The sequence below is a fragment of the Entamoeba invadens genome (genome assembly GCF_000330505.1).
Source record: "Entamoeba invadens IP1 unplaced genomic scaffold scaff_1105074726715, whole genome shotgun sequence".
Lineage (NCBI taxonomy): Eukaryota > Evosea > Mastigamoebida > Endamoebidae > Entamoeba > Entamoeba invadens.
In genome coordinates this window covers 228067-238551 of record NW_004440286.1, presented here as the reverse complement: position 1 = coordinate 238551, position 10485 = coordinate 228067, and the positions used below count along the sequence as shown (strand labels likewise).

The following is a 10485-nucleotide window of genomic DNA, read 5'->3' as shown; positions in this document are numbered from 1 at the left end:
TTCCTCCGATGAATGACATCTTTTTGGCTTCTCAAATGGTCATCATCCCCCATATCATTCTTCACAACTTAAACAACTTACCCCGTCGAACTAAAGAAGATCTTTGAAAGAGACCCATTCCCTATTTCCTTCCCCATAGTCTCTCCTTGGATTCATTCCCAAGAGTCTTCATATACAAATCCATTGATGTCAACAAGAAGTTGTATTCGTGGTCTTTCTCATAGTAATCCAGTTGCCCTAATGTGATCTTGTCTTGCACTTCATCGACACTCAAACTATGTTTATCACACAACATACACAACACTTGCATACTGAACGTGACTGTTGGGAAGTAATTCGAGACGATTGCTTGGATGGTGTGTGTCAAATTTTCATAGATGTCCCCAGCGCGAACAATATCCCGCATACTCTCCATCCCATGTCGAACAGAAATGACCAACTTATTCCGCTCAAACTCCAATTTCAAGTCGATGGAACCAATTTCAAAGATGACCCCCTTTTTCCACACAACGACTGGAATACCATATTCTAATGCAACACCTCCTATTAAACACATTTCAAGTTGCAATGGAAATTTGTTAAAGAGATACTCGCGCTTCGTCACAACACTTCGACTCTTCTTGTTCCACTCGCCCATAAAAGGAACACCAACAAGAGACACCAAAATCGTGGCATCACCCACTTTACTCACATCAGTGGATACTAATGTCATTTTCCTTGCTTGTTCGAGTAAGGCAGTGTATTTGTCCTTCTTATTTAATACATCACTCAACTCCTCTCTGACGATTAACACTATAGAATACTCCTCAAGTATCGAAGTAATGTATTGAAGTGTTTTCTCATCTTTAAGTCCGTGCATCTTACAACACTGTAATGCGCGTGCAGTGAACACTCCTTTGTTTTGAATAGAAAGTGACGACGCGATGTGGAAATTGTGTTTTGTGTCGACCAAAGAGTACTCACTTTTGTTACTGAAGAAGGACGAATAAGTCATTCTGACTGCAATCACCCCCGGTCGTATGAATTTGGACTTCCTCGATGAAACCAAATTCTCTATGACATTGCGATGGATCAGTCTTCGCTCAGTTAGCTGGCGGACTGCTTTATTCACTTCACTCTCAGTCAACCCAACGTTGTCACAAACTTCTTTGAACAACTGTGGCGACATCACTGCCGGTGACAAGTCATACGCCTGTAAAGCGCGTAACACTTGGAAGCATTGTGCTGGGAGATCTTCTTTCGAGAACTCATCAATCGCTGTTCTCAGCTTCTTACAGACGGATTTGAGTGTTGCAAAAGTCTCGTCCAAAACAAGTGCGTTTTCGTCGATTTTTTTGTCTGCAACGACAATGTAATTTCTTGTCGATGTGTACTGACACAAGTCGATAATTCTGAATGAAATTTCGTCGTGCGAGTGTATGATATAGAGAGCGTCAATCCCTAAATAGGGTTGTGTCTCTATGGTATCCAATGATATCACTCTAATATCAACGACTTTGTCTTGTCTCATAGTAATTTTGGCAGAGTGTGCGTCCTCTCTGATATTCAAATTTGTTTGTTTGAAGACTCGAATAAGTGCGTTGAACAATTCCGTTGAATTGTCGATTATAACGACTCTTTTTTCGCCTTGTTTTCTATCAGGGACGAACGTATCTTTAATCAAGTTCTCAACTTTCATCTTCTTAAATGTTGGTGGAAGAATTTTGAAAGAGTTTTGCTCGATGTTCAAGTCTTTGATTCCCATTTCGAAGAAGGACGGGTGCAACGATGATATTTTGTTATTCGAAATGTTTAACTTCGTGAGATTGACAAGTCTGGACAGTTTGAAAGGGAGGGATAACATGTCTCTCCCACCAATGTCTAACACTTTCAGTGTTATTGGAAGGTTTTTGAATAAAGTTTTAGTGGAGATGGCAGATGTCCCATTACAGTCTAACGTGACCAATGAGTGTTGTGACAGATCCGGCATTTTACTCAAGTTTCTCATATTGAGTGTAGTCAGTGTTGTTGGTAAGAATCCGAGAGATGTCAGTGGGTTATTTGATATATCCAAATACCTTAATTTGACTCTTCCGAGTAATGGGAATGTTTTGAGTAAATTATTCGACAAGTCCAAGTACGTCAAATTCTGGAAATTCGCGATGCCGTCCGACAACACGTAGATCTTGTTGTTTTGTAACTTCATTGTAACCAACTTAACACAAGTTAAGACGGTATTGGGGATGTCAAGAAACCTGTTATTCTCTGCGTCAAGGGTTTGGATTGTTGTTGGAGTGAAAGGTGGGACGGTTGACGCTGTTGTGTTTTTCATTGAGACGATTTGTTGGTTCATTTTAGGAATACAACGTAAATTGGGGTGTTGGAAGAACAACTCTGCTGGGCGTGGGATGACGTCCGAGAAGATCGCGAATTTCATTTTACCGAGTGACGCAAATACACTTTTGTTGAGAGTGACAAATTGCTGCAACAGTTCGTCGTTGAACCGAAACGAGTGGATTGTGTAAAACAAGAATTTGAGTAAACTTGCGTTGAACCCGAAGACTGTGGTGTGTTGATTCATGACCAACCAGACCATCCACAAGAATATCATTCGTTGTTGTGTATCTGTGAATTTGAAATATGTTCTGTAGAGGACTAGAAACCCTTCAAGTGACAGATAATAAGAGTCTGCTCCCAACGCAATCAATCCCAAAAGTGCTTTAAATTCATTCAAACTGTTCACAGAGAGTATCACACTTTTTGTGAGTAACAATTTGATGACTTCTTTCGCAGGGTCGAGGATCTCAGACGCAAATTGTGTCATTTTAAAATACAGTTGGTCATTATTTTTCTCGATGTCGTCTTGAATCAGATCGATAATTTCACTAATAGGTGTGGTGGGCATTTTCACTTCATAGACTTGCCCATCGTACAGTCCACTTTGGCACACTTTCAGTTCGACGTTCGTGTTCGGGTTCTTCCACACATCAATTAATTCGCGGGACGTTGCCTCTCTTCTTCCTTGTCGTTTTAAATCGTCGTTCATTAATTTCCTCACAGAGACGCTTTGTATTCCCAACAACTCAAACTTGTCCAGCTCCGTCGAGACATTAAAGAACATCGTTCTACAGTTGAGTGCCGCAATGAACTCGTCGCTGTAATTTGTTAATGAGAAAAATGTGATATTTCTGAAGTCTTTTGTAGCAATGCGCAACACATAATAAACTTTTCCTTCTACCGTCTCTTTAGTGATTTTCATCGTGTTGATATCACACAAAGGGACTTGTGTAAAACAACAGTCAAACAATATCGAGTCGAGCGAGACTTGGTCGCACGCAAGAACAACCCGATAATTCGTCACAAACGCATTGCCATTGAACCACCCAGCCGTTGTGATCTCATCGAAACTCGCGGGAGGGAAGAAGAAGTACGGACACATCACACTATAAGCGTACGCTGCGACGACTTCGCCGTCGTATCTGTTCTCGTCCTCCAACGAGAATTTCTGTTGGAAGAAGTTTGGGTCTGAGTCGTCCATAGTGAGTCCCAAAAAGATCGGTAACAAGTCCAAACAGCCTTGATTGAACGTGTAATTTGGGTTGAAACTTTGAAAGAAGAAGACGACAATTTCAGTGAATGCGTCGAGGGCTCCACTTTTGGGGTGGTTTCCAATGATTTGGAAGAATGAGCACATCGCCTCAAAAGTCGCGTACGCTCGTTGGGAAAGGACTTGTGACAACAAGTTAGTAAACTCTTGTTGTAATTGTGAGACGCTTTTCTGCTTCGACGCGTCGGACGTCGAAAATAAGTCTTCGAGTTTTTTACAGACGGAGAGGGGGATGAGTGGGGGGTCGAGTGTAATGAAAAAGGTTCTTAGTAAGTGCATCGAGACTATAAGTGATGATCTTTTATAGAGATTGACTTCTCTCGCGTCGTTCATCTTTTTGATGACGTCTGATACTATTCTCAAGTCTTGTACACACGGCATTTTGTTCTCCACAATGTCATTCAGTGTCGTCAGTTTCGTTCTTTCCTTTTGAATTAACGCCAAGATCATCTTAGCGTCCTCTTCTTTGATTTTCATATCCTCCAGTTTCTCTTGTGTTAACAGCAGTGCAGTTTCCCCTGTGATTTCAGGAAGGGTCGGACAGCTATTTTTACAGAGAAATTTGTTGAGTGTTTTGTTGTCCCATTTATCAATACGTTTTTGTGAGGAGAGAAAAAGCGTTTCTATATGATGGATACAATCTTCAACAACAAGGGGGACACCTTTGAAGCCAAGTTGTGAAGGTAATAAATTGTCAATGGATCCCCCAAACAATGGGGGGTACTCGGGAAGTTTTTGCTTTGGAGTTAATTCGATTTTAGCGGTCTCACTGTGTCGAAGGGTTTGCGACTTTCTTGAAAATGCGTCGGTCAGACGGAACGATGTCACCGACCGTTTGTCTTTTTTAGTGTCGGCCAGCACGAGCGAGTTGCGCATGGATTAATTTTGTAGTGAAGAACTCGGCACAACTCAAAATTGTTTTTTGTTTGTTTTTCAAAAGATTCGTTGAACCATATTCCTTATATTTTTTTTCATATTTAATTCTTAATGAATTATTATGTGAAGAGTTGATTGGGTAGATCACCGGTCTTATCGGGATGAAAAAACTGGATTTAGATTTTCAACACCTTCAAAAACAAGTTGTTGTTCTATTTTGGTCCTCTTTTTTTGTACTAAAAAATGGGCAATGTTATATAACTTATCATTGTCGAACTAAAAGAAAATAAAATTGATTCTTCTGGTCTATTTTTATGATCAAGTAAAACAAATCAGATAATACCAATTTCTCTGTTATGAACACGAAAATTGAGTCGACTTTTAATTAAAAAAACGGTCTTTTGTTTTAATATTCAATTCCTTTAAAAATCAGTAGAGAGTGAGTTAATACACAAAATGAAAAGGTGTTGGTAGTGTTGTTCCGTTAATGATATTATTCACAAAGCTATCGACCGGGTCACTTGTTTGTGGCAAAGGTGTCATTTCCAAATCCATCAAATTTTCAAATTCGTGCGAACTATAAATTAAGTTTTCTTATTAGGATAAATAGTAAAAAACAAACTCCAGCACTGCGCTTAAGTCTCTAACAAACTCAGAGAAGATTTTAAAGAATGAAGATGTATAATCCATCCCAAACCAGTCTGCAATTGCATTCACAAGTGAGTTTAGTCTGTCAGACACTTTAAACGCATTAGAAACAGCAACAGTGAGTGAGTCAAATGACGTCTTCAAGTTCGTCGAGCACAAGTCGTTGCACACCTTTTCAAGGTCGACCATCTTTTCTTCCAGTGGTTTCAACTTGTCCTTCACATTCGAGAGTATTTTAATCGCATCTTCCGTATCAAAAACGGCATCGCGACATATCGCAATTTGTTCCAATAAGATGCGAGGATCAACGTGCCCTAAAACATACTTCAACCCATTCTGCAACGTCCCTGGAACATCTTTCAAAAGCAGCAACGCTTCCAGTGAAAACGCCTGTGCATTCGCCCGACTCGGGCTTTTCGCGTTCAAGATATTTCCAAAGTTCAAACAGATTCTGAGTAGCTCCAGCAGTTCGCTGGAGCTCTGTAAAGTGTTCAAACAGTCTGCTATAGTCGTCATAATAGTCGTAGCTTTATCAATATCGTCAGTTATATTTCTGAGTTCCAACCAAATTTGTAACTTAGTGATCAGAAATGGTTCATTACATAGTTGGATAGCAATGACGGAAGTCACGTCAATCCCTTTCGATCCCTTAATAATATTCGCTTCACCAGTCGTTGGTAAGCACTGAATGAGTGTTTTCACGTCTTCTATAGGTAACGTCGTGTCCAAATTTTGGATCTTTTGAATCAACATTCTGTTCGGGGGTAAGTGCAATTTCAGTAAAGAGAACAACAAATATTTATTCAAAGGGTAAGGGACTTGACTCGGGTCATTGTCTTCGATGCTTTCATTGAAGTCAAAGTTATGTATAAGCCCCTCAGTATCTCTCTCCGTGATATCAAATTCGTCAATTTCGTCCCACACAGTAGTGTCCGCTCCCCTTTGCATCGTGATCACTTTATGCCACGGCAGTGGAGCCGTTCGAATGTTTTTCTTTTTATTCTCCTTTTTGATGAAACCCTGTTTCGAGTCTTTTTGCATTTGAACGATCATATCCTTGTACGCCATCTCCTCTTTCGACTCAGATATTTGACTTCTCCGTTTCTCCATCTCTTGCACGTCAAACCGCAGTTTATCTCGTTTGCGCCTCAAGTCCAAAGCAAGTGCTCGAAGGTCTTGATCGCTCTTCTGGAAGACGTCTTGGGGAAGTGAAGAAAGTAATTCCTCGTATTCCTTTTTCTTCTTTTCAAGTGACTGTTTTAAGAAGGCGAGTTCATTCTCACAGACTAAGACATCGCCCTTTGTCGACTCTGTTTCGCTCTTCACAGAAAATATTTCGTTCTCTGTTTCCATCACTTCAGTCCGAATTTTATCGCGCTCGGCTGTTACCTCTTCGAGTATTTTCGACGTCGAAAAGTACTCTTTTTTGACTTTCTCTTGTTTCACCTTTTGCGTGTAGTACGTGTTGTTCTGCACCGTCATCGCCTGCATTTTGATCTTTTCAGAAGACGGAAAATTGGCGACCATTTGTTCAACTGTTTTACTGAGGTGGACATTCTCCATCTTCTTCACTATCGACTTCTTCTTATCTACAGTACTTCCGACTAAGAGCGAGCCGACTACAAGTGCCCCTAAGAGTGCCGTTTCTTCATTCTCTTTGTCGGACATCATCTTTATTAATATCTCAAAAGTCTGCTCTCCGTGGTGTCGAGCATACTCTTTGGCTGCTTTTCTGATGATATCAATCCCTCCAAAAGTCACTATAATAGCTATAATTTCAGTTGCTTGCCATTTAATAGTGACATCATCTCGTTCGATTAAAGAGTACAATTTCGTGATGAATTTTTGATCGTCAACAACTCGACTGAACACAGCGTCTCTACTCATCGATATTCTTAGGGTTATTAGTCCGTACTGTGTTTCTATTTGGTCATAGAGAAGATCCATCAAATAATCAATTCCAAATTTGCAAATGTTTTCTCCAACCTCTTTGTCTTTCATTGCAAAAGCAAGCTCTTTTATTAAATTCTTCTTTTCATCATTTTCGATAACAGTTTTGAATCGCTGGACATACATCTTGGCACGTACTTTTGGTTTCATCTCAATTATTACTTCCTTTTCTTGCCAATTAATAATGTACTCATCCTCATTGACTATACCAACTTCTTTCAATATAAAATCATTTTGTTGGTCCTTTGGGATTGAAGCACAGTCTATTGTTTTCACTCGTCGTTTCTCACTCTCACGCACCAATATCACTTTCACACTCATTTTATGTGATTTAAGTTCTCTTCTTAAACTTCTTTTATTCCCATAATTTCTAGTTTGTTAAGTCGATATTATCTATAACAGTGTGACTTGTCGATAAAATTATTCTTTTTCAAAATAACAATTAAAAAATTTTTTATAATTATTTAATTTATTTTGTTTCTTTAACTTTTTTATACATTTTTTGAATTTATTGAAAAATATCGTTTTTTATAATGATGGAAATATAAAAATTTCGAAAACTCTTTGAAAGAAAAAAAATGAAAACATTTCTTAAATAAAGCAATTAATGTTATTCTGAAAACATAAAAATTGATTTTATTTGTTATAAAAGAACCATATTTCACATTATAAATCACGACTTTTTCTAATATTTTTATTTGAGTCATGACTAATTTAACAATGAAACAGTTAAACAAATAGAGTATTCCTTTTTGATTTAAAAAATGAATAAAATATTCTACACATCTATTAATAGTAAAAATGATGTATTTCAAACACTTATGGGAATTATTATTGTATTGATCATTTTTGATGAAATTTGTTTTTCAAAATTGTTATAAAAATAATTTAAAAATAAAACCCTATAAAAAGATAATAAACATATAATATATTGAAATATAAACTTTAGAATTATTCAAAATTTTATTAACTTAAAAATCAAATAAAAAATTGATTGGGCATTCCCATTAACAATGGAATGTAGAAAAGGCTTATCAATGGATCTCCAATTAAACTTTTCTTTTGGAGCTCAAGCCACACCATTTAACATTTGTAAAGTTCCTCCAAAACCAACTTTCTTTGAAACGGAACCAGAAATCACAAATGAAACTAAATATTTCGAAAATCCAAATGAAAAAGATCCCACATTTATCAGAAATGCATTTTTAGCATCAAAACATATTGATCAACACTTTGAAATGTACAATGCCAGGATGAAAGAAATATCTAAACAATACTACGAAGAAGATGATATTCATGAAGTATTGTTTCCTAGACAAATTGTTTCATCTACTCAATTGAACCTCAAAAGAAAAAAAAATATTACAATGAAAGAAAAAACGACTTGTATTCACAAATATATATTTATTATTCTGATTGTAAAAATTATAATAGAACTGCCAAACAATTCAAATTGCCTCCTTCAACCATCCACAATATCATTGAAAGGGTTAAAAATGGAGTGTCTCTGACTGGTAACAAAAGAGGGAGGAAATCGGGGCACAATTACAAATTTGATTATAATACAATAACAATGATACTCGAAGAAATAAGCGCGAACAAACTCACAACCTTAAAATTGATAACAAAACATGTAAACGAAAAATGAGATGAATGGATGGAAGCTATAGCTCGGTACGAATCTTATTTAATGAGAGATGAACATGAAATCAAAGAGATGTTGAAACAGAAAAAAGTCAGTTTAAGTGGTGTACACAGAATATTAAAGAGACTAGGAGTGACACTGAAACTAGTCAAAAAAGAACAATTTAATCGAAACATCAAAGTTCGGATTGAACAAAGAAAAATGTATGCTGATCATATCGAATATTTGAATTATTTCCAATTCGTTTATGCATATATAGACGAAGTTGGAGTCAACTTTAACCACACGAGAAGACAGGGTTATTAGTTTATAGGTCAATGTTGTAGTGTTAATCCAAAAACATAAGAGAGCCAAATTTAACCACGTTTGCCATGGTGGTACCGGGTAAAAATTTGGTGTTTCGTATTAGTAGTAAAAGCTCCAATGTCATTTTCATCAACAGCGTCAAAGAAGTTTTTATTCCACAATTAATAAAGTGGTATGGTCCAGTTTTTATACACTTTGTAATTGATAACGCATCAATCCACAAGAAGGATATGATATCGGTGTGTCAAGAGTACGGAATATATGTAACTTATTTAGTACCATATTCACCTCAATTAAACTCTATCGAAAAATGCTTTTCAGCAATGAAGTCTTATTTGGCTGAGATTCTAAGTGATAACGAGTCGTTCAAAAAAGCATTGAGCTTTATGAAAAGTTACGAATATAATGATTTGATACTCAAGGATGTAAGAATGACTAACATAAATATAAAAATGTTTTCGTCTTTTGTTGCAGCTTCATTGCTTTGGGTGAGTTCTCAAAGTACATACAATTTCCATATTAAAACGTTTGAATGGGTGAAAAGAGCAAAAGAAGGGTTTCGCTTTGAGAACGACGACAACTTAAACAATAAAATTGTTCGAATTGAAGTACCGATCCCTGACGAAGAATTTGTGTTTAGTTATAATGATAATAACTCACAAAGTACTGTAAATTTTATATCCAGAAATGATGTACTTCATGTTTTGACGTATGACCCATTTACGATTAAAAATGAAAAGTCCTTTACAAATTGTGAACGCTTTTTTCAAGAAAAACGTCAAGAAAAAGAATTGTATCGTTATAATGAAGGAAAAAATAACTACCAATTTGAACACAAAATCATTCCTGATATTTCTGACACTTTTGCAATTCAGAAAAATAATATAATGGAAGAATGTGATTATTATAATGAAGAAAAGTTGAAAAGTGAGTGTTCAAAAAGTGAATATATGTTTTCACAAATTTCAACAATAAAATGTTGTAACGATATTGATAAAAATACAAGTCCGAAACTCATATTACCTCGAGAAATTGATGAATCAACAATCGACTTAATTCATCAAAAAAATCAATATGATGATGAATGCAAATGTTGTGTTGGGACTCAAATTCAATTAGAAAATAGTTTTAACCCAATTATTGACAATACATATCATTCAAAATCTTGGCAATCTTGGGGTTATTATGATCCAAATGATTACAGAAGAGATACCACAACTACAAATGAAATTAAAGAAAATTGCGAAAAATGTTTAACAAATTCACAAATGGAAATAACAAAACAAATTTGTCATTCTTCATTTCAAAATGGTACTAATATAGAAGAGGGTCAAACAATCGGAATTGGTTGGAATTTTGGGGATAATTTGATGGATTTGAGTGATTTGGATGATGAAGTTATAATTGTTAAAAAAGAAATGGAAGTTATAGACTTGGATGGTTTTTTAAAATATGAAAATATTGAAAATGCAAA

At 36.3% G+C, this 10485-nt stretch overlaps 2 protein-coding genes across 2 annotated transcripts; both read right to left on the bottom strand.

Annotated features, from left to right (window-relative positions):
• Positions 1 to 121: 121 nt before the first annotated feature.
• EIN_486360 (leucine-rich repeat-containing protein, putative) lies at positions 122 to 4462 on the bottom strand (the record flags this gene model as incomplete). Its single annotated transcript, XM_004255927.1, has 1 exon — positions 122 to 4462. One exon carries the CDS (start codon positions 4460 to 4462, stop codon positions 122 to 124), a length of 4341 nt encoding a protein of 1446 aa, XP_004255975.1.
• Positions 4463 to 4906: 444 nt separating this feature from the next.
• Positions 4907 to 7381, bottom strand: EIN_486350 (hypothetical protein; the record flags this gene model as incomplete). The annotated part of the gene is made up of 2 exons (XM_004255926.1): positions 4907 to 5039; positions 5085 to 7381. 2 exons carry the CDS (start codon positions 7379 to 7381, stop codon positions 4907 to 4909), a joined length of 2430 nt encoding a protein of 809 aa, XP_004255974.1.
• Between the last annotated feature and the right edge of the window lie 3104 nt (positions 7382 to 10485).